This window comes from Trachemys scripta, chromosome 19, assembly GCF_013100865.1.
Source record: "Trachemys scripta elegans isolate TJP31775 chromosome 19, CAS_Tse_1.0, whole genome shotgun sequence".
Taxonomy (NCBI): domain Eukaryota; kingdom Metazoa; phylum Chordata; order Testudines; family Emydidae; genus Trachemys; species Trachemys scripta.
In genome coordinates this window covers 5207571-5232250 of record NC_048316.1, presented here as the reverse complement: position 1 = coordinate 5232250, position 24680 = coordinate 5207571, and the positions used below count along the sequence as shown (strand labels likewise).

Here is a 24680-nt window from a genome sequence, read left to right as displayed (position 1 = left end):
GCACTGGAGATCATATCACTAAGAAATAGTCATAAGTCTGTGAAGGGTTAATAATTCTAGCAAAAAGTAATTTAGCTAAAACCCTGCCCCTTCCCTCTGCTCTAGTGTTGTCTACAGCAAAGGAACATGTACCATCAAGAGAGGGGAGAAAAGGGAAACTGACAGTGATTCCTCAGTGGCTGAGCTAATAAATGGGATGAAATTTAAACTACCTTCTCATACAAACACAGAGAGAGAGAGACACACACCCGAGCTACAGCAAAAGAGGAGAGAGACAGAGAGGGAGAGAATGCTGGGAGTATTTATATTCTAATCTAGGCAATTGAAAAAAGTCTTATCTCTAGAAGACAATGGATTTAGGAAGCCTACCGCAGAAGCACAGTAGGTGGATTTATTCATTCTACCGTATATTTTTGAATTTTTAGCCAGAGGGTAGATTGTACTTCTGCTTGCAAAATATGGCACAGTTCTTCTCTCTAGCCTTACTCAGGTTGATAGCAGAGCAGTTTGTACCCCCTTTTCTTTCTATTCTGCCCAGATATTTGTGTAGTTGAAAGAATACCTGTTACTTTTGGGAATGTAAAGGTTTTTGGTTTTGTGTTTAATTTTATCAGTACAGTAGTTGCTTCAGAAGCTCCTCTTTCTCTAAATAGATATGTTTTATTAATTATGGCAATGGTATCCAGATTAAAAAAAAGTCTCTGCTAAATAAATGAAACTCCATCCCAGCGCTCAGAAACCAAATATATGCAGCTGCAATGAAACCTTGGTGGCAAAGCGATGTAGTGAGTTAAAATTTTATGTCAAATTTCAGCTGCTCCAGAGGAGTTTCAGCAGCTGTAGAGACAGCATATAAGCATGTCTTGCAAACTTTACCCAGGGAGGAAGCGAAGATTTGGTTCTAAATAGGAGCCAAGTAAGGTGATGGCTTTAAGGAAGAGTCTTGCACTGCATTCCCAGGGGGTTATGAATTGGTTCACATTTGATTTAATAACTGCATTACCATGATCATTGCCACTTGGTAAAGACAAAGCACTGTATTCCAAGCGTGGCAGTCACTCAGATGGGACTGCGTTCTTTCTGTGGTTATGCAGTAGTTTTGCTCGTGTAGATGATGCTGATACCTTTTGACTGTGCAGATATTCTTATCTTTAGTTATAGTGCATATTTCACTTAAGTATTAAATAGACATCTTAAATCTTAAATGAGGTTTCTTCTTCAGTACTGTGTGTGTGTGTGTGTGTGCGCGCGCGGGTGCTGGCTGCACGTTATATGACACAAGGCATTACCCGGGAGACAGTATTTTTCACATCTGTGCATTTGTTTAAGATAAGTCACTCAGAGCTTTGGTGGTGGTTGTAAAATGTCAGGCATGCTATGTGATAAGCCATCTTGGGTGGGTAGATAGTGAAATAAATGACTGACAGGTAAATTGCAGCTACCAGATGGAATACATCTGACTGGTAACAGCACCTGTAGGCATTAAGGCACAGTGTAATGCCAGCTCTTAACAGAATGCAAAGTAGGGAGATTAGAGTACCCAAGACTATTTGAAATGTACACCAAGCCTCACGCAGGATAGAGTGATATCTTCTAGTTCTCTCCATAGCCAAGAAGGCAGACGTGATCTTAGTGATACCCTTCCAGTGGAGAACTTCTCTTCTCCCGTCTTACTTCTCCCGTCAGGCTTCTGATTTTAGTGATTTTGCTCCATTTTTCTAATGTGTTTTGGACCCGGTGATACTGACATGTCTAATCTCTCTCAATAAAAATATTGATAGGTTTCCCCTGGCCCCTTTTAAATAGGGATAACTCCTAACTTGCAGACACTGGTTCAGTTTAGATTCTTAGACAGAGACTAGGGAAGGAAATAGTTTGTATTGTATGTGTGCCACATCACAGCGAGGGGTTACCATAGTAAATGTAGGGCTAGATCCTCATCAGGTTTGTCCTCAATGGGGCCATGCCAGTTTACTCCAGCTAAGAATCCATCCCATGGTCTTTAGTCTCTGGGTTAAATTCTGATATCATATATGTCTGTGTAAATCCAGAGTAACTCAGTCGATTCCACTGAATGAGTGAGCTGCAGTTATTTTACACAGTGAAAGTTATTAAACAATACTAAATAGCACTGAGCTATGCAGAACCTGGATTTCCCACATAGATCAGAGCCAATGAGTTAATGATAGTATCATAGGAATTGGAGATGGAAGGGAACTCCAATATTAGGTTAGCTACTCCAGCTGGGGCAAGATTTCCCCTGACTCTCTGCACACCAGGACTTAGTTTGAAGTGTCCCAGGCCGTATGCACAGGAAGTTACTTCTAATGTTCTGAATTTCTTACTATCATTTCATCCCTCTCCAGGCTGGGGACACTGATATTAGAGCTGGGCAAATATTTTTCAGTGATTAGTTTATCCGAGTTGACCTGAAATCCCTCCCCCCCCCGGGATTTTTTGGTTCAGTCATTGAGCTGAAAAATCAATTATTTGGCCAGCTGGAGCTGCTATAGAAAGGATGGCTTAAAATGAACCTCACCCCCCCTCAGGCAGTTAGTAAGCCAACAGTAGCATAGACCCTTCGAAGGGACTTCGCTTTCAGTTATGCTGGTGTAAATGTGGAGTAAATCCACTCAAGGCAATAGTTACACTATGGAAGAATTTGGTCCTTCTCAAGAGCTTTGGGCATTGCTGCCTTTCCCATTTGCACTGGTGTAAATCCAGCGTCACTGCACCAATGACAATGACGTTACACCAGTATAAAAACGGCGTGAGAGCAGAACTGTGCCTCTCACCTTGTTTGATGTTACATCCATCAGCTGTCCCTGCCTGTGCGTTCAAAGGGGCTGATTCTGATCCTGCTTACGTTGTTTTTAGACTGGTTGATGTTGCTCCATTGGAGTCACTCCTATTTTACACTGGTGTAAGTGAGAGGAGAATTCAGCCCAAGGTCACCAGCTTGTGAAGATGCAGTGTCCTGTTTCATCAAAGCCGCTGCCCTTTAAGTTTGAACGTTCTGACTCTCTCCTACCTCGTCACTTTAAAACAATTAGAAGTGGATATTTTAAAAGAAAAAAACAAAGCTTCTTGGAGGGCTCCCAGGAAGTCCCAGTTTCAAACTGGCTGGGATGGACTCAGCTCTTTATCCTTTGGTGGTAGATAGATGGATACCATGCTGTTTACTAAGTGGCAGGGCTTTATAATTGTTTTTTTAATGAGGTCCCATCTTGGTGTGGATATTACAGATCCCCAGGCACTTTATAGAAGAGCAGGGGAGTGCACCTATAGCATGGAAAAATCTCATCCTCCCTAACTCCGGAGGCTGCCCTCCAGCCTACAGGTGGATGTATTTCAGTTACATTGCATGTTAGGGGGTGAGTCTGCTTTTGGTCACACCAGTATAATCCAGAGTAACTCCATCGAAATCCAGGGTGTTTACATCACTCAAAGAATCTAGCCTTGCATCTAGCTTGCAGAGCTCTGTGATTGAAGAGCTGATTGGCTACCTTTGTGTGGAATAGGCCCTGATTCCCCAAGTAGTCCCATTGCAGAGGAAGGTATACCTCAGGGGGAGTCCGGGAACAGAACTGGGCACAGGAAGAGCTTCAGAAATGCAGATGATCAGTTTGGGTCCTGGCTGGAATAGTCAGAGTAAAAGGTCTCCCAAAGCCTGTGGTTATGGGATTCCGGAGTCCAGTCTGGGTTCCTTAGGGAGATGGCGGGAGTCGTGGAGTTGGGATCCTGACTCCAAGGTGGTGCGTGGGCCTGGTGGTAGGGCTTGAGGGGAAGGCTGGCTTTGTAGCTAAGATGCTGGGCTGGGACTTCAGACAGGGCTGGCTCCAGGCACCAGCTGTGCAAGCTGGTGCTTGGGGCGGCAGTTTGAATGAGGCGGCATTCCACCTAATCCTAGGGTGGCACGGCCGCTTTTTTTGTTTGTTTTGTTTTTGTTTGTTCCGCTCCGGCTGCCCTGTAGGGGGCGGGGGCGCGGAGGACGGGAGTGCCCTGCAGCAAGCCCAGCAGGGCAGTCCTCGTCCTTCCCTCCCCACCGACCGGAGTGGAGCCCTGGCGGCAGGCGACGCGGCGGGAGGGGCCGCCCCCCTTCTCTCTCTCTCCCGCCCGCTCCCTCCCCCTGCCCCCCGCTAGCTGGTCCCTCTGCACCCGCGCTCCGGCCGCGCCGCAGGTTTTTTTTTTTTTTTGCTTTGTCGTTCTGGCCACCCCGTTTTTTTTGTTTTTTGTTTTGCTTGGGGCCAAAAAGCCAGAGCCGGCCCTGACTTCAGGTATGTCTACACTGCGGCTGGCCCGTGCCAGCTGACTCAGGCTCAGAGGGCTTGGACTAAGGGGCTGTTCGACTGCAGTGTAGACATTTGGGCTCGAGCTAGAGCTCGGGCTCTAGGACCCTGCAGGGTGGGAGGGTCCCAGAGCTTGGGCTGCAGCCTGAGCCCAACAGGTCCACCACAATTAAACCGCCCCTGAGCCCGAGCCCAAGTCAGCGAGCCTGGGCCAGCTGTGAGTGTCTAACTGCAGTGTAGACGTATCCTTAGAAGATCTGGGTTCCATTCCTGGTCGCTCTTTGTGAACTCTGGGAGGTCACTGAGTCTCCTTGGGCCTCAGTTCCCCCTCTTTCCTTTCTGTCATCCTTTGGTTGTCTTGTCTGCTTAGACTGTAGGCTCTTCAGGGCAGGGACACTTACTATGTCTCTGTACGGCACCCAGCACAATGGGACCCTGACCTCAGGTGGAGCCTTCCGGTGCCATTGTAATACAAACAAATACAGAATGGTTTGGGTCCATATTCCTCCCTGCAGAAAACATGGCTATTGTGGGTAAATCTATTTCCTTTTGCCCCTTGCCACTAACAAGTCCCTGAAACGGAAGCTCTGGGTCTGCCGAGCTGTCGGATAGACGCTTTGTCTCACAGAGCATCTGCCAAGCGATCGATGGGTCCCCCTTGTGTCCTCTGCTTGTCACTCTTTGACCATCTCTCCCGCTCAGCAGGATGGCAGCACCCCCAGCAGCACCAGGCAGGGAATAGTTCCCCATAGAAAAATGGGATGCTATGAAAGGATTATGAAATTTGTTTGTCTTTCTTTCTTTGCTTGCTCACTCTGCAGATTCTTCAGGATCGATCATGTACTGTCATTAAATTGCTCTGAGAGTCACTTTTGCTGCTCTGTACCCAGAGCTGGTCTGTGATTTTTCTCTCTCCGTTGATCTTGAGAAACCTGCTGGCTGTGATGTTAGGAGAAACATTTCTTGGGGATTGGTAGTACATTTTACCTTAAGATATATAGGTACGCTGGAGGAACGATTTAGATAGTACTCCTGTCTGTCCAACACACAGTACCTATACAAGGACCAAGAAGACAGTTCTTTCCCTTTCCTCAGCATTGGTTAGATCACAGCTGGAGTGCTGCATACAGCGCTGGGTGCTGCACTATAGGAGAGACAGAGAGAAGGAGCTCAGAGACTGGAACAAAGATGAGAGAGGATTCAAAGGGAAGGTGCTCTGAGAAACAGGGGCTGGGGAGGATGAATTTATGGGTAGAACACAGAGTTTCACATTTTCCTTTCTACCTCTGTCTCTGGCTAGAAGTGTGATCTTGTGTAATGCACTTAACTGCTCTGTGCCTCGGTTTCCCCATCTGCAATTTCATTTTGATATAGTATTCTTGTCAGCGTCCAAACTGTCCTGAAGTGTAGCTGCGTGCTATTAATCAGCTGCCATATTTTACCTGAGAGGTGGCTGAATTTCAGTGGCAGTTGAAATGATTCTTACATACAAGTTAAGTATTTATTTTTAACTGTGATTTGTGATCTTTCGATATGATAGGGTCCATATAAAAAGTAAGATCTAGCCACCCTACAAATATCTCAGTGTGGTTTTACACCTTAACACTCACTAGCACAGTAGCTGAGGTGAGCAGGTTAAGATCTGTGTGTTTACAAATTTTAAAATGTTGACGTGACTCTTGTCAAAGGTGACAGAATGCTAAAGTGAGCATGATAAAAAGGTGCAATAGGAAACCATTTTTTCAGTTTAAAGAAACAAATATGTTTTAACTGCATTAAGACACAGGACCAAGATCCATCCCTGATGCAAGAGCATTGACTCCAGTGGAGCTACTCCAAATATGTGGTTGCCCCATAATATTTAACAGTATCTTTTTGATTATCCAGTCATCAGTCTGAAATGTTTTGGCTTCTCAGGGTGCTGGTCTAATAATTTCCAGTGTATTTTTAGTTCCTGTCCGGAATCCATGGTGCTCCAGTGTTCCTACCTTTCGTAACACCGCTGCAGCGCACCTAAGCGTTTGTTTCTAGCAACAGTAGGCTCTGCAATATCAAATAATTTCTGCTCCACTTTCTCTTTGCGATGGAGAAGCAAATGTGATGTCTCCTGCCCTCAGCACCTGACCGAGTGATGCTTATGTTTTTTGAAGGAGGCTGCAGACAATGTAATATGCTCAGAGGTTTACTGCATGACTTGAAAACATTGCCCTGCACAGGGCTAGCCTCTCAGCTCCTTGCAAACTGGATGATTACAATAACGAGCTTTCTGTGCTTGTGTTAGAGATGCGGAAACAGGGTTATAATGAAGTCTCTCTGCATTGATTGTCATGCTCAGTAACTGGCCATTTACAATAATAGTTGTAATTAGATTTTAATTTTTAATGTTTCAAACAGATTAAGAGCTATGGTTCAGTTTATATATTTTCAGTTACCATTAGTGCAATGACGGTAACGATGAGCTGTTTGCTGTTAAAATCAGTAGTACGCCAGCCCCAGGAATGGAATGCACTGAAAAATAAACAGACTTTGGCAATCACCTTGAAGAAAGTAGCTTAGGTTGGCACAGTTTGAGGCGCTTAAGAATCATAATTTGTGCAGTGGATTGTATCCCTGAGGAGCAGTGTCCGCCTTCACAATGAAATAATTAGAGGCATCTTTCCATCCCCTCTGATGCTTGGGGGTTCTGTAGACCTGCCATTGTGAGACTTACCTAAGCCCGCCCTTGTCCATGGCCAGATTGTACGGCCTGATTCAAAGCTCACTGAAGCCAATGGGACTCTTTCCTTCGACATCCAAGGGTTCTGGCTCAGACCTTTAAAGTCACATCTCTGATGTGTCTCATGGGGCCGTCAAGGGAATGCCATCATTGTCTCTGTTAAGGATTCCTTAACTGGACATACGTTGTATTGGCCAAAGGTTCAAATCTCTATCATCTGGTCTCCCTGCTAAAAATGGTGATCACTGCTCCTCTTGCATAGAGAACTGGAGTGCGGAGGATTCAGGGACTTGGGAAGGACAGCTGGCCTGCAGCTGATGTCTTGGTTTCATGATAATGCTGAAATAATGGCACTTCTGAGGCCAGATTCTGCCCTTCCTTACACTGCTGTAAACAAAGAGTGGCTCCATTAAAGCCAGTGGAGCTGGTGCAAAAGAGCAGAGACTCCACTGAAGCCAAAAAGAGTCAGACTGGTGTAAGTGAGAGAAGAATCAGGACCACTAAGTCTATTTTGGCAGTATCCAGCGGTGATTAAGGCAGGATCTTTTTGGGGGGAGAGCTAAAGCTTTAGTAGATCTTAATCCACCTCTGGTGATACTGTAACCAGTCTGTGGCCACTTCCTGCACACCGTGGCCACTGACAGTGTACTGCTTCAGAAGCACAAGCCCCAACCCGAGCTACAGGAGAATCTCCATTAACTGTACATGCAGTATGGAGTGCATGACACACAGCCGAATATGTAGAGGGCAATGATGACAGTGTCTTTCTTTTGAGTCCTCTTGGGAAAGGCTCTGAATCTGCATCCTGAAGTGTGGTCCAATGAATAGGGCCCAGGACTGGGAGACAGGACACCTGGCTTTTATCCCTAGCTCTGTCATTGGACTTCTGTGTGACCTTGATGGAGTCACTTCACCTCTCAGTACCTCAGTTTCCCCATCTGTAACTTGAAGATAGTGGTAGGGCTGGTCTACACATGGAAATTGCATCGATTTTAACCAAATTGGTTTCTAAATCACTTTAACTAAATCAGTGCAGCTTCCTTGTTAAGCTAAGTCAGTATTGGTTATGTTTTTATTGAAAACGATATCAGATATGATTCAAGAGTGTTCTTACAAATGGGTTGCACCAATTTATTATTAGGGGAAAAAAAGCTTCCTTGTACTCCCCTGTCTGTATCTACCTGCTGTCTTTTGTCTTATACTTCGATTGTAAGCTCCTTGGGGTCTGAACCATCTTTTTGTTCTGTTTGCACGGCATCTAGCACAATGGGGTCTGGTCTGTGACTAGAGTTCCCAGACACAGTGGTAATACAAATAATAAGAAGAACAAATCTGTTACCAGAACTGCTAGATAAACAACCAACTTCCCCAAAATCAGACACTCTTTTCTGCCCTCCATATCTGGTTTTGATAGTGTTGGGAGAGAAGTTGGCGTAGTTAGTTCTGTGTCCCTGAATCCTCAAATCTGCCTTTCCAGGATTCAGGAAGATTTCATTCCTTTTTTCTGTCCCAATTTATTATAATACACATGGCAGGGGGTGGGGGGAAGGGAGGCGGGAGATGGAGAATTCTGTAGCTCATTGGTAGCTCCCATGGATTTTAAAAAAATTCTCCAGGCATATTTATGATTTTTATCCTATTGTACAAATTTCTTTATGGTTTGAGACTGATAAAATCAAAGGCTCTGAATATTCAGATATGTCTGCAGAGACTGCTAGAAATCTGTAAAGAATATACAGGTCATGGGAAGTCTTTTATGTTCTGTTCTTGCAAAGCAGAATCCGACTAGCCTTTGATAGTGATGGTTCAATCTGAGTTCGGAAATCTCAGTGTGAACCCCACGCACACATAGAAAGCAATCAATCCTGGCCTAAATTTATGTCAAATAAATTCATAGCTGAGATGACTTAAGAAATGACTCATCACAGAGGGACAAGAGCCAGGGCTGCTGCTTCAGTGTCTGACGGGAGTTGCATCCCTAACCAGAAGAGGTCATTGCTAGGAGAAGGTTGAAGTTGGGGGAAAAAAATCTTCCTCCTTTTCATCTTCCTTCCACAGCTTCCCCCTTTTCTGTTCCTCGTATCAGAATTATTCATAAGCCTGTTTTATACCAGGCAAGCCATGACCTCAGTGGTTGGTCACTAGTAAATTGAGCACATGTAGGATCACTTTCTATCCCCGTATTGTCTGGGTTTTGCAGTATAATGAAAACACATTTCAAATTTTCACTGATGCTTTTCAAATGCTGGAAAATACGAGCACCATTCATTGGAGGATCTTAGAGCGCTTTGAAAATACTTGTTAAGCCTCACACGACCCCCACCAAGGAGTGAGTAGGTGTAAGCTCTGTGGAGCAGGGCCAGTCTCCTTGTTCTGTTTGTACATCTAAGAACACAATGGGATACTGGCCCAAGACTGCATCTGCTAAGTGCTAAATGGTAGCCTAGTGATGGATGACTTTCCAAAACCCTGAATAGATCTTGCATTGGGGATACTGAGACAGAGAGAAGAAGCCACTTGCCCAAAGTCCATACTGTGAATCAGCAGCTGAGGTGAGTAATGGATCTCCTGGGTCCCTCGCCTGGTAACACCCCTTCTGATACAGTCAGTAGGGTAAACCAAAGCAAGAGTAAGGTGAAGTCATTAGCTATATTGTCTTGACCTGTTTTTAATGATCTGCTAGGGAACTAGTAACTGTTACCCAACAGCTGTTAACTGTTAGCACCAATAACCTCTCCGGCCATTGGGATAGGCATTATTCACAGTCTCAGCCCAGATGCGTTGTTCCTTCGAGAGCGCACAGATTGGAAGGATGAAATACGTGGTGTCTCCCACTCACCCACTGCCCTGGGGAAGTGTTGGTAGCAAAAACATCTGACTTGCCTGCCTGTCTCCAAGCTCCTGTGTTCTGAGCTACCTATGACTCAAGGTCATCCCTCTAATCAGGAGCTGGCCCTTTTTTCTTTTAGGATTATTTACAGATGCTTAGGTGTTGGGTTCGATGTGATATTAGATCTATTGGGAATAGCGAGGAAATGATTAAGCCATCAGGATAACCAAGTGAAAAATAGAGACATCAAGTAGCTGTCATGAATGGCTGGTTCGCCAGCGGTGGAGGAACGGATTTGCACTCAGAAGCTTGGGGCAGGGATTTATTTCAGGGGGATGCTAAAATGATTTGCTTGGATCGTTCAAGTGAGCCCTTTGGAGACTGGACAGAGACACCCACCCACACATAACAGCCTTAAAAGCACCTCCAGCTCCTTTCCTTTCTCCTATTTCTTTCGCTGAAAAAAGTAGGTAGGGCTTGTGGAAGCTGCTGGATTAAGAGCCATGAAGATGAGCTGTGATGCAGTTTAGGCCACACCGGCAGTGTGAGCGTCTCCGTTGTTTCCCGACAATGTGCCTCACCTAGGGTGACCAGACAGCAAATGTGAAAAATTGGGACAGAGGATAGAGGGTAATAGGAGCCTATATAAGAAAAAGACCCCAAAATCGGGACTGTCCCTATAAAATCGGGACATCGGGTCACCCTAGCCTCACCCCTACTCACGTATGTTGAGCCGTTTGTATAGGTGACAAGATTTGGGCTAGCGAAAAGGAACTTTCCGTCCACAGCCTCTCTGCTGGGATTGCGAGCTTGGGTATAAATTGGTGCCAGCTAGTCTCAGTTAATTTCCTAGCAGTTAATAGGCTGCTCTGCAGCCACCAAATGGAAACAGCGTTCAGTCACTACCAGTTTGGGACCCATTTAGAAACAGTGAAGAGTTTTTCTTTCACTCAATCCTTGCCCTCCTACACAGTCATGTGGCTGGCAGTCTGGAAAGTGCCTTGTATTCATAATATTCTGGCCCTCGGGTTTTCAGCTGCATAGTCCCTGACCTGTACAAATGGAGACATAAAGAGAGTAGTGGCTAAACAATAAGAGAAGAGCCTGTTCCAAGGAGACACCTTTTGGGTTGGTGCCCTTTGGATTTCATTATTTTGCATTTTGGTTTTTTTGAGTTTTTTTTTTTTTAGAACCGATTTTCCCTTCTCTCTGACACCTCTGGGAACTGAGTTTGAGCTTGAGGAGGTAATAAAATGAAGACTTAGCAGCGAACTGAAAATTCTTAAAATAAATAACCTGTTCAGAGTCCAACTTGCTTACAGAATATATTGTCCATGCAGAAAAATAGTTGAAAATCATTTCCAACCTCTACTTATCTGCTAAGAGCTGAGTTCAGGAGAGCAAGTGGCTTTTTCTCTGCAACAGCTGTAGGGCTAAATTTACTCACAGTATTTTAAAAGCGACTATTAACGTAAAGGCCCTGAAGAAGTAGCTCACTCAGGTGGGGAATGCTTGCACCCTCTCTCAGATAAATAGCACACTAGTGATCCATGCATGAATCAAAGGAATAGGTATGATCCACTGGGCAGGTTTGGGGGGCCTGATAAGTTACAGATTTTCAAAAGTGCCCAGTATTGGCATAACTCTACGTCCATTGAAGTTTGAGAATTCTTCCATTGACTTCAGTGGTTGTAGTTAGATCAATGCTGTGTGCTTTCGAAAAATCTCACCTATTTATATGTCCAGTGTGTGTTTGGAAATTAACTACTTTAATGGAGCTGTATATGTAAAATAATGTGCTACAGATGTACACCCAGCCATACCAACATCTGCTGTGAATTTATCATCTTATGTGAGCTACGTATGGTTGGACTGGGCCAGGACTTCAGATGAAACACCTAGTTTTTCTGCCACTCAGTCAACTGCTGTCATAATGAGAATAGCATTGCAAGAGCCCATGTTTGTGTCTCAATGGCTTTAAGAGGATGATTGCTCTGTATACAACCCAAAAGATTAATTTTATAATTGCTGGTGCTGTAAGCGCGACCTAAGATGTAGAACCCAGTTGGGTTCTGTTCTGTGTAGGAACTGGGCTGAAATGCTTATTTAGATGATACTTGAATGCAGCAAGGAGATAGACTTGCTCTGATGTCCCACAAACAGTTTTGCACCCCCCAAATTGTTATGTTCACTTGGTAGATTTCTGGCACCTGCGATCCTGCAGTTGTTGCCAACAAGAATTGAATGGAAAATATTGTTTAAAAAACCCTCAGTCATAGAGTCAGGCTGAGGATGTGTTGTTAGGTTACGTGCTTCTGGAATCTGGCAGGTCATACAATGTCATGTAGGAAGTGAATTCCCAAAAGAAAAGGACAAAGTGAAGTGGGTAATAGAACTCCATGTGCACTGATCAGCAGTGACAATCATAGTGATAGGTGGCCACGATGAAGACAAATACCCAAGCAGCACTTATCATTAGCTAACTTTCCTGTACGCCTTTTACGATGGCTTTAATAAATGGATCATCCATCTTTAATAAGAATTTAAGTCTATTAATAACACATACCATCGCTGCTAACAGCTGCAATGGGCAAAGCAAAGGGGTTTTCATGGAGAGCATTAGAGTCAGTAAACATAGCCTTAAGTCTCATTTTAATCAAACATACACTTCCCTTTTATCTGCGGGGGGCGGGGGAGGAAACACCAAAGAGAGAACATTGCTGTAAGTTAATTGCTCTTGGCAGCAGGAAGTAAGTTCAAAGTTGCTCAGTTTGGTTCAAGAGGATGGGAGGGATCGGGAAAAGATTATGCAAATCTAATTGGCCCCTTGATGGTTGCAAATTTATGTGTGTTTTATACAGCCAATTAAATGCTTTAGGAAAAGAGGGTTTGTTTCCTGATGCTATTTGCTGGTCTAATTCATTCCATCAGTAGTGACCAGTGTCCAGAGCAGAGGCTGTGGAACTATATGGGGTGCAGGAGGGGTTGGTGATGGGACACACACTCATCGCTGGTTCAGTTCAGGAGTAGGTTTGGAGTGGCCAAAAGTGGTTACTGTCTGGTGGTTGTTTCAAGGCCTGTGGGCTAAGTCCATGTTGCGGATGCTGAGCAACGACAATGACAGCTAGGATGTCATGGACTGAAAGGCCCTGGGTACTGTCCCATGGGGTTATTTCACCGGCACATTGGTGAGGAAGCCCACACTGTATCTTTTTGACTCCAAAGGTGCCAATGTGGCATGTTTCAGAAGCACACTGGGCTAATTGCTCTGCCTCCGTAACTTCATTGCCTTTGATGGAGGTATGCTTGCAGAGAAGTTGGCCCGCTGTACTTCTGAAATTCCGTTGCCTTTGATGGAGCATTGTGAGCAGAGAATTTGGCCCTTAATTATTAAAGGTTTTGGTGAGGAGTGGGAAGGGAAAGGAAAGTGAAGGGGCCAGGTTTTTATTGTTGGGTTTTGTATGGACAGTGGCAGTTTATCTACAATCGTCTTCAAATATTCAGAACTGTATTTGATGCACTGCTTCTGTCAGTAATGGGTGATGAAAAAAATCAACACCCTCTTACGTTTACAATTTAATACCCTTTATGATAGGCACATTTCCTTCACCACAGTCCTTTAAATCCAGTGTCTCTCTGCCAAGTCAATGGCATCACAGAGCAGGTTGTCAGCTGTTTTCACTTTGGGGAGCTGGAGATCCTAACTTCTAGTCTGAGCACATTCTAAGCATGTCCATTTCTCTTTGCTAGTTTGCTACTGATAAAGTCATTAGAAAAATGTCCTTTGGTTCAAGAAGTGAAATTGATCGCAACAGGATTTGGAATCTAGCATCTGTTGCTGAGGCATAGAGTGTCGCTGCAATGTTTATGGAAAAACCAGAAATAGCCACAGTTTATTCCGAGCTCTGTACCCAACACTGTATCACACACTCCTGAATGAAGAATGTTCCCTTCTACCAGGTATATCTCAAGTCTGATGCATCAGTAACAGAGAGAGAGAGAAGCCAAACACATTTGGTATAGTTGGGTTTTTTTTTTTATTTCCAATTTTCAGCCATATTTTCAGTCACCTTATCTGCACTGTCTGTCTGCATGCACACACACTTCTTTTTGCATATGCTAAAGCAAGCTTTTTCGTGTATAAATTTTTAGAGTGAATTTTAGGAGGCTCTTTTTGAAAATGAGGCTTCATATATGTGAGATCGGTAACCTATTTGTGTAGACTGACATGAGCCTGTGAAACATTTGCTGAAGGAGGAACATGGGTTACATGGTCCGTCATGTGCTATCTCACCGCTACAGAGAGGACTATAGCGGAAGCGTCAAAGAAAGGGGAATCCCTATACTGTGATTCTCCTGGTAAATTATGCAGTGGTATTCTTTGGGGGAAGCTGGGAATTCTTTCCTGGCTCTTGTGGTGATCAGTTTATGCCTTGAAACACAAAATGTTATTACCCTTCTCTTGACATGTTAAACCACAAATGTTGTATTGGTAACAAAATTATTCAGCTCCTTTTAAAATCCAGCCTCAGCATTTGACTTTGACCTTCTGCAGCAGTGAATATTTATTGGACGTCTGTGACTTAATCACAGTGTTTAGGTATGAAGCCAGCTGATCACCTCAATGCTAGCATCTTGTATTTAATTAACTTAATCCCTTTCCTTCATTATGATGTGTTGTTTAGACATAGTTTCCCAACATTTCAAAGGCACTAGATCATAGTCATTCCTGGTGTGACATCACTGAAGACATGACACTATAAGTCAGTGGAATTACACCTGAGATTAATTTGGTCTATAGCATTTAAAAATAAAATAAAATAAACATCAAGCTGGGATTTTGCTGCATGTTTGGTTTCAGAATTCTCAAGTAAAGCCTGTTGTTCATTGTAGATTTTGGTTCACGTATGGGAATATTTATACCTGTCTTTAACACCCTTTATGTTTTCTACAAGATATTTTTCACTCTCCATGAAAGTTGAGAAATGTTTAAAAAGGAAGTTTTAAACCTTCCAAAGAATCCTCCTGAATTACAGAAGAACAAATAGTCCCAGACCTAGACCATAATATTTCCACACTGTATGTGTAAGTAGGTGTAACAGCATGAGCAAGATAACTCATTTTGACAATTCAATCTGCAACCTTTCTTATGTGCAATATTGTAAGGAGATATTTTTGATATTTCACCCAGAAGCTAAAGCTAAAAATCAGTTAGGATAGAAATGAAAATCGGTTAGAATAGAATCAATCTAAAATCTCAGAAACAATTTCTTCAGTATTTTCACTTATAGCTATTGTGAATGTGGGAGGTGGGGAGGAAATTGGTGGAAAGGAGTGGTTTCCATGTTCAACTTGTGTAAGAGTGGTTAAGTCCATATGTGTATTTCAACACAGTTTTCACTGCTTTGCTCTTTCCTAAATAGTGCAGGAGGAAGTGTGCAATGCACATTGTCTATAATTTTTTTTCCCCTCAGCATTTGTATCAAGCCTGTTTTACATCTTGCATTGCTGCACATCACTCAAGCGGCACACTTAGTACCTCATTATATTGTAATGAAAATTCCCAGATTTATGAATAATTTTACACAGATAAGTGTGGCTTGTATTTTCCATTAATAGAATTTCATCAGGAAAAAAAGAGACAAACATGATTGCCTGGGACTGTGGCACTAAGATGTCTTGTGGGACACTTTTTCAGTTTTGCTTTCATGAAAATGTAAAAGAAACATTTTGTTAATTTAAAAAAAAAAGCCTGCACATGGTGCATTTCTAAAGAATGTGGGATCACTTGTATGTGTCCTCCGGCTCCCCTAGGAGCTTCGCTGGCAAACACTGTTCTGTATTCTGTTGGCGCAGTGAGCATTTAGTAATGTATTGAGTTGTCATCAAGTGCATGTTGTTAATTTCTTGTCAATTTCACGGACGTACATCGGTCACTCTTTTCTAATAGGGTAATAAGGAGAACTGGGAAGATGGGATATCAGTTGTGTTGCCCATCAGCTAAGCAGATGCTTTTCTGCTTTTGGTACTTCTTACATGTACATTTTGCTTTCAAGTTCTCCTGACATGACTTTGACACATCACTATAAGTGACACGGTAATGAGAATCTAGCCTTTTTTTTTTTTTGGCATGATGACTTACAAGCTGGTTAATGTTAACTCTGGGCATTTCATGGTCTTGCTACTGACCTTGGGTTGCACACTGGGACTGGGACTTCTTATATGCGTGGACAGGGTAGCATGTTGTGAGTGTCATTATGATACAAACAACAACAAGAGAGCAATATAAAATCCCATGATGTGTGAAATGTTTGCAGGTAGGATCTGAGAGCTGAGAAAGTGGACAGAGCACCTAGAAATCTATTATGAGCATAGATTAGTCTGGAAAACTTGGGCTGGAAAGCCTACAAGAGCTGGCTTTCTTAGGAGATGTTCAGTGCTTCCTGCGTCCAGGCATACCACTGGACACACCTTCCTTTGGGGCAGTCTTTTTGGCATTATTTGAGCCCTTAGAATTCTTGACCTGGTCAATATCTGGGATTGGAGGCAGGAGTGAAATGATAAAATGTCAGGAAAAGTTAATTATTATTTGCATTTGCTTAAAAGCCGCAACTGGGCACAGTACAAGTACATAGTAAGAGACAGCCCCTACCATGCACCGTCTAAATAAACAAGAAAAACAGACTGGATGGGAGAAAGGAAGAATGATCCCTGTTTTACAGATGGGGAACTGAGGCCCAGAGAGAGTAAGTGGCTTGCCCAGCGTCACACAGAGAGTCTATGGCAAAGCAGGGAATTGACTCCAGATCTCCCGAGTTGCAGACCAGGCCCTTACTCACAAGGTCGTTCCTCATCTCTAAGCAAACCTTTAATAATCTATATAAAATTATCTATATAAAAAAGATTGAGATCTTGTTTTGGTTTTAAAACTAGGTGAAGGTGTAGAGAGGTGTTCCCAGCCCCATTTTCTACCCAGTTTAGAGGAGGGTCAGAACTGAAACCCCCCGGTCAGAATACCCTTGAACTTTGGAGATATTTGGATCTGGAGTTGAACTTTTATTAAGTATTGTGCTCTGAACATATGTGGAGACAAACTGCTAAGAATTATCTCCAGGAAAGTCAGAGCTGTCATTCTGCTGCACTTCAGTAGGCATGAATAAGTGGCACAGAAGATGACCTCCAGATGTCTCCATTCTGCACCTCCTCCAATGTAATGAGCTCTCCAACTCTATTAGAAAGTTAACTCCATATAAATAGGCTCATATGAAGAGCTAAACATTTGGATTCACTTGCTTTTCACCATTTCCCATTTTTAAAAATTAAATACTGCAAAGAATTAGTCTAAATTATGCTAATTAGTAACTTGTATTTATATGGGGATTTTCACCATAAAGGATCTCAAAATTCTTCACAGATCTTGCACCCAGAAATCACTGCTCCCAGCACTGACATGCATTCACCTCTATGATGGTGTGTGATAGTTGCTTAATACCTCAGAACAGTTTAAGAAAGGAAGTGAGGAGCACCCCACCCAAATGAAACTGCAGAGGGGATCATAATACCAGTTAGGCAAAATGTAATACACCGGTAGACCAAGGCCAAAATCCCCAGTCCACTACTGCACTGGAGCATGTGTTTAACTTTAAGGGTGTGAGTGGTCCCACTGAAATCTCCTGAAACTCTAAAACTTATCTCTGCCAATCCAAATGGAATGGATGCATAAAATCAGATATGAATCTGAATAGCCAGGCAGTGTTTTAATGGTAATATTCCCAGTTTGAGTTTGCTTCTGTTCAGATGCAAAATAAAACTAAAAGTTACTATAACTTAGACTGAATTTATTTATTGGATTAAATAATTCAGGGAGGTTTTTGGTGACGGCATGTACTTTCACTGAAATTCTATCACCTAGGAAGGCTGTATGTGACATTTCGCACTCTTCTATATACATCATTTACACTGCCTCCTAAATATGCAAATATGTGATAGCCCTGTTATGCCCGCCTAGCCCCCAACCAGCCACTTTCAATATGTATTTATATTTTGCTATTCTTTCTGAAGATCCTGCATATTTTTCCATAAATAATAACACTAAATTTAATTTCCAACTGAGATTTCTTTTGTCAGTGTTCTGTCGCATGCTTCTAAAGGCAATTGCGCGCAATAGTTCTATAACAACACACCTTATAACTTGTAAATAAATATTTGAGGCTATTCCTATTGCTTTATTACAAGCTGGTGATCAGTTATAAATTAAAGTCAGACGGTGCTAATTGCTTTATAAAAGTATATGACCAAAAATAACAGTTAACTGAGATTTTTTTTTTTAAAAAGCTAGAAATGTATTTTTTAAAAGTCTTTGAGAGTTTAGCTTCTGGAGCCCAGTAATGATGTATTCCAGTAATGAGAGAGTGAGACTTTGGCATCATTTGGATATGTATCATGCCAGCAAATGTACTGGAATTGAATTGAGATTGTATAAGGATGTTCTGGAGAGCTCTCAAGCTGTTAGCATATCTTATAGCAAGGAATCAAATATCTGGACTTACTGTAAAATATTAGTGTTTGTATTAATTGGCTTGATTTCACTCTAGTAGATTTTAAGTGCTTTGTTCCTTTGATCTCTTTGGCTCTTCACTCTTTAGAGCACTGCTTTTTGAAGACCCATTTTTGCCACCCTTCTTACTGATTCCAGTAGGAGTGCTTGTGTAGTAAGGTACAATTTAGCATGCGTAAGAGGGGCAGAATCTGACCCTCTATGTTTGAGCAAGCACCGTATTATACCCTACCAGATCATGGACTTGGTTCAAATAACTTGTAACTTTGGATAATGTGTACTATTTGGGATGGGGGAAAATTTTCATTCTGCCTTTTTTTTAAGATGGAAAATTGGGTTTACAAATCAATGAAAATTTTCACAGAAAACAACTGCTTTCCTCAATAATGTTGGATTTTTCAGCAGAGAAGCACCAAAATATTGTGAGTCAGACTCTTCTCAGGGTACAGGACTGGCCGTTAGGTGAGTTGTTGCCAAGGGTGGAAAATGTTTTTGGTGCCCTTCTGAATGGCCGAGCAAAACAACAACGACCCTGGTTTGGCTCCCCTGGAAGCTGGCATCCCAGGTGACCGCCCTGATTGCCTGCCCCTAAGGTCAGCCCTGTCAGGGTATGTCCTTCCCAATTAGAAGCAAAAGTACTAGAAATCTCATGACCGAGCTTGTTCACATGAGTTCACCAGCCTCTTGTCCCTGTCCTACTCCTAATGGGGGTGAAATCTTGACCCCCATTGCAGCCAACGGCTAAGAGTTTAGCCCTTGACTTCAATAGGAGTAAGACCAGGCACTAACTTTGTAGATACTGGGATAGTTTGAGAAAACATCCAAGCGTTGGTATGTTTACACAAACCTTTTAAAGTTTACCTATTGCTACATTTGATGCTTGGTTGAGATTCAGTTGACTGATGAGATGTATGTATTCTGAATATGCAAAAATCTGAGAAATAGACTGAAAATGTGGTTTTTATATTCGTGATGAACCTTTTCATTTTGTACAATTACAAAGTAAATCAGTGTGGAGCTAAATAAACGCCTGGGCTTCTGTTAGAGAACATGGCATATGTTAGAGCTTTTAATATTAGAAAAATCTCATTTTTAGCATGTGGTTTCAATGGGAGATTTTCACAGAGTTAGACTGACTGGTGGAGATTTGCATCCTTACTAACCTTGAAGGTTACCCATTATTTTGGTTTCAGAGTAGCAGCTGTGTTAGTCTGTATCCGCAAAAAGAAGAACAGGAGTACTTGTGGCACCTTAGAGACTAAAAGTGGGCTGTAGTCCACGAAAGCTTATGCTCTAATAAATTTGTTAGTCTCTAAGGTGCCACAAGTACTCCTGTTCTTCTTTTTGCCATTATTTTGGGTAATTGAACAGTTAATCATAGAATAACCTATACTTTTTTCTGCTGCACTTTTCATATTTAAGGGACCTCAAAGCCCTTTCCAAGTGTATACTCACCATTGAACTGGCAAAGGGGAAACAACAAATTGGTACAAAGCTGTGAGGGGCAGGGGAAACCTTGGCCAGGACGTGGGAGAAACACATCCTCATGTAAAGTGTTATGGGTCCAGCACAGAAATACAGTTTATAAGGTCTCATCTGCTTGGATAATCTGCTGCCTGGATACATTTACAATTATCTCTTCTGACTAGAGTTATACGTCTAGCTTTTCTCCTCCACTATTATATCAATTAGGCTACCTGCTGAGAGATGTATTGCAATATACCTTTTAATATTGAAGGTCAAGGTTGGAGTGGATTGAGACATCCCAGAGTTTGGAAATCAATAAATGAAACAAGTGTATGCAACAATGGAAGAAACAGATGGGAAAGTATCTTGGCTTTGTGTGATAGGGCTTGCCGCTTGCGGGGTCACACAACTTGTCAGGGAGCAGGGAGTTTCCTGCTCCTGCAAGGCAAGGTAAATATGCTGGTAGAGCAGCAAACCCCTGCTGCTGGTGAAAATTCTGATAAGGACCAGCTTGAAGATAAGCCCTTAATAATGAAGCCTGAGGGAGACAGGGTGGGAGTGGACCTTGGCTCAGTGGGGAGGCTGGGGAGAGAGAAGAAATACAGAAGTGAGGGGTTGGAACTTGGATTAATAATACTGTGCACTTCTTCAGCATAGCAAATTCCAGAGTCAGTCTCTTCCTCCACCCCTTGATACCTTTAAACCTAGGGACTGTGGGATCCCAGGATCTCCACTGTAGGGCCTCATTGTACTTCACAAACATTGTCTCAAAATTCACCTGTGTGCATCATTATTCCCATTTTATGCCTGTGGGAAACTGAGGCAAAGAGAGTGGTCACATCGTGAGTCAGATCCTGGGATCGGAACTTTCCTGACTCCACATCACTGGCCAAGGTACATGGTACATCTAAGGAGACATTTCAGATAGCTGAGACTTTTATAACTTGGCTTTATACTGTTAAACAGGCAGGTTCCAGTTACAGCTTAAGCCTGGTTTATTGGTGCCTTATGTGAATCACACCATTATCAGCCATTCTGCTGAGCAAAAGTCAAGGCTGCTGGAAACTTTTCCAGGGCATTACTGTTATTGTAAATGGGCAGCGTCGCTTATGGGAGCCTGAATGCAAGAAATTAAATGCCTGGCAGGTTCTGTTCCCAACCTTCCTTGTATTACAGCTTCAGTCGTTGCAAGTTTTAAACACAAATCTAATGCTGAGATTAATACATTTAATTTCTGGTTTGTATTATTAGGGGATACTGGAGAGCTGGAATCTGCCTAGTCTTTGAGGGAGTCAGCTACACTCTTGTCAGAAGCATCCCCAGAAATGTTCCCCATGGAATACACAGCTGACCCACTCTCACTTTAGCTTAGCACGCTGTCTACACAGACACTTTTTGAAAGCTTACACTAGGCAAACCCTCCTCCTGTCTAGCTCCCCTGGGCTCCCTGCCACCTCTTTCCTGGAAGCTCCCCATGTGGGCACTCACTGCAGCTTCCCATACTTGTTACAGGTCTTGAGGCTGTCACTGGGTCCTGCAGGCAAAGCCCAGGGGACACAGGCTTCTGGAAGCAGGATGAGATTGTGCAGTCCCCCCCGGGGGAAGCCCTGGTCCAAAAGCCAGTCCCACGGCAGTGGCTAGGAGGAGCAGTGCTGGCTGCCCTACTGCCCATTCCCTTGTGACTCTGCCGCCCTCCATCATGATGGGAAGAGGAGGAGTGGCGGGGCCAGAATCAAGCAAGTGACTTTGCGACCTGGTGCACGGAAGCCACGGCACCTCTCAGATTTGGCCCTGCGGCCCCTTCGTGATGGAGGGAGCTGTGGGGCCGAACCTGCGCAGCACTGTGACATCTGTTCACTGGGTCACAATGCCACTCACTCAGGTTTGGCCACATCATTCCACCCCCATTCCTCTCTGTCATGACAGAGGGTCAGTGCAGCCAAACCTGAGTGGACAGTGGGCAGCCAGGGCTGGGAACAGAATTCAGGCCTCTATGGGTATGTCTACACTGCAGTTAGAGAGACCCACAGCCCGAGCCCTACTAGTTTGAGTCAGCTGGCATGGGCCAGCCGCGGGTTTTTAATTGCAATGTAGACATACCTTTTGAGTCCCAGCCAAATGCACTGACCATTAGAGAAAACTGTCTCTGCCTTATCACTCTGATTGTTAATTTTCTCTTTCTTTTATCTACAGTTTCTGTTAATGTAATTTATTTTAGCTATCTCCTCTACTTCCTATCTACTTATCTTTGGTGTGGGAGGGGGTGTTAAAGCACCTTTTGCTGTAGTATCTAGCGTTGGACAAACTATTCATTGCAAGCAGTTAATCTGGTGCATTAGGCTCTTTTCTCTATTTGCAAATGACCCAGGAACAGACTTTGATTTCCTATGAATTTGCTTATTCAGCGAGTATAATAATAATAATACTGTAAATTAACAGATTTGCTAACACTGCTCCACTTGGCTTATATGCTTGTTTTTATTTAACCTTCTGCCTTTATTTGTTTATATTTTCATTTGCAATAAGTTTGACTGTTGTGGTTGAACAACTGTTTAAATGAAGCCACATTATTTGCACCACAAATGCTCCCTGTTGCTGGTTTTTTGTTTTTGTTTTGGGGTTTTTTTTTGGCATGGATCTTTATGTACCTTAACAGATGCAAATTCTGGCTACTGCTAATCTCTCTTTGCGGGCTGGTGGTAATTGACGTTATAGGGCCAGATTCAAAGCCTAGCGTAAGACTCCTGTTGACTTCAGTGGGCTTTGGGACGGGCCCCTAATGTTATGCCTTTCAAAGATCAGCCAATCTGAGTTCACGATAATTATTCCCCTTGCCAAATCTGTGTGTCTGTCTAATCCTGCTTTCTGGTCCCTTATGAGAAAGTCCTGTACAATTTTATAGACAACTTTCAGTCGGTTTTTTTTAGCCATGCTGTAGGATTTAAAACGATATCCCTGCAATAGAGACGTTAACATTCTCTATAGACTTCAGTGGAGCTGTGCCCATTTACATCAGTTGTGGATCTGGCCCTGTAGATTTTTAGACTCCTGTCATTTCTGTAGTGTCCAGTTAACGTGTCTACAGAATTGTAGCAGGGATGCCAATCCTGCTAATGGCAGCTGCCTCAGTTTCCCTTCTTCCCCAGTCAATCAAACTTCACACTGCTAGTGTTTTCACAAGAACCCTTCCTTCTGGGAGTCTGAGTGATTAACACCAATCTTCCACCCTGCTGGGTCACAGGCCTAACTGCAGGGTTCTCAGCTGGGGCAGCCTTTCTCCCCTTGCTTTCCTTCCAGCTCTCCTAGCTGGCTTGTGCTCCCCGTGTGTTCTACCTGGGAGCTCTGGAGAGTCTACTCCACTGTGTGGGATCCCCTAGTTCACTTTGACTGAGCCCACAGGTTCCATATAAACTGCAGCCTTGTAAGCCAGGAAAGTCCTGCATCTGTCCATCACCTGTACAAATGGAGGCACAGGTAAGGCCGAAGCCTTGGAACAGAGATGCTTGGATGTGCAGGCCCCCTGGGACCTGTGCCGTCTTACAAGCACCATGTCCTATTGAGTGATATAGGACTTTTCTGTAAGGGGTATCGATTCTGGCCTGTGGTAGCGGAGCCCTCGTAGGGTTGTAGTTACTGCCTGGAAGGAATCAGGCCACCAAGCCAGGTGAGGAAATCACATTCTGGAGTGTCTGGATAATCAGCATGTTGCACAGGAGCGCAGGGCAGCAGGAATTGATGTAATTTCACCTTTGACTTAATTGTAACAGCATAACACGAGCTAGACCTCTTTATCGGGTTGAAAACATTTCAGATTAACTGGTTATCACGTCGGTGCCATTGTTCAGAAAGCCACCTGCAGTTTAGGCTTCTGTCAGTGACAGAATAATAGAATGAAGCACTTTTTCTCCCTCCCAGGGAGCATAGAAAGAAAGATTGAATGACTTCATCTGTCTTCCCACTAAGATTCGCCTGCTATGTTTACTATGTAAGATGCATCGGAGGACTTAGTACAGCTCTACTACATTGTGCTGTTGGGGAAGTCAGCTCTTCCAAGCTAAGCAGGCGTGGGCTGGCTCAGGAGTGGATGTCTGATCCTGCTATACCTGGCCCATGTAGTAGTAATAGTTCCTCACTTAGATGAGAAGGCCAGATACTATTGTGATAAGCATCATAGGAATTATTATAAATGCGACATAGGTTTACCCACCATTGTAGCAGCTGATGTGATGCTACTAAAGGACATGTAGCATATCTGACTAGCAAGAAAGTCGAGATGTTCAGCTATTGTAATGAAGGGCAGATAGGTACATTGGCTGATAGAGGGAATGCTTCTGGGTCACTAACTCTGCTTCTGTGACTGAAGCCCATGATTTAATTATTGACTCAGTTATATGCTGAGCTGTGATAAATGGGAGACCTGGGATATATTCAAATGGATGGAAGCCTCAATGAAATGAGTGTGCCCATTGGAAAGCCAAGATGGAAGCATCCGTAGATTAACATGTCCACGTGTTAAATTGCATGTAGGTCATGAGCAAAACTAGTAAAAATCTGGAAGTGGAAACCCAAAATACTATAGTCAACTGAGGATTCGTACTGGCACTTAAACATTTAAGAATTTTATAGAAACAGGTTTGTTCTCTGCTTGAGGAATAAGTGAAATATGTGAATGCATATAACTGATTGCAGGGAATAATAATCAAGATTTTTCGTCCTCACAGAACCTTTTTTCAAGGAAAGTTTCAGAGGAGAAATCTGTCATTTAAATACATCCTTCCTGCTACAGTTACCAGATGGCCATGTTCTGTTTCCAAAGGCCAT

At 43.2% G+C, this 24680-nt stretch overlaps 1 protein-coding gene across 1 annotated transcript in view; it reads left to right on the top strand.

Moving 5' to 3' along the window:
- Nucleotides 1-222: 222 nt before the first annotated feature.
- The window catches only part of PLCH2 (phospholipase C eta 2), a 249475-nt gene continuing 225017 nt past the window's right edge, over nt 223-24680 (top strand). The window contains exon 1 of the mRNA XM_034753316.1: nt 223-381. Coding sequence (XP_034609207.1) covers nt 351-381 — 31 coding nt within the window. The 5' untranslated portion in view covers nt 223-350. The remainder of the gene's footprint in view (nt 382-24680) is intronic.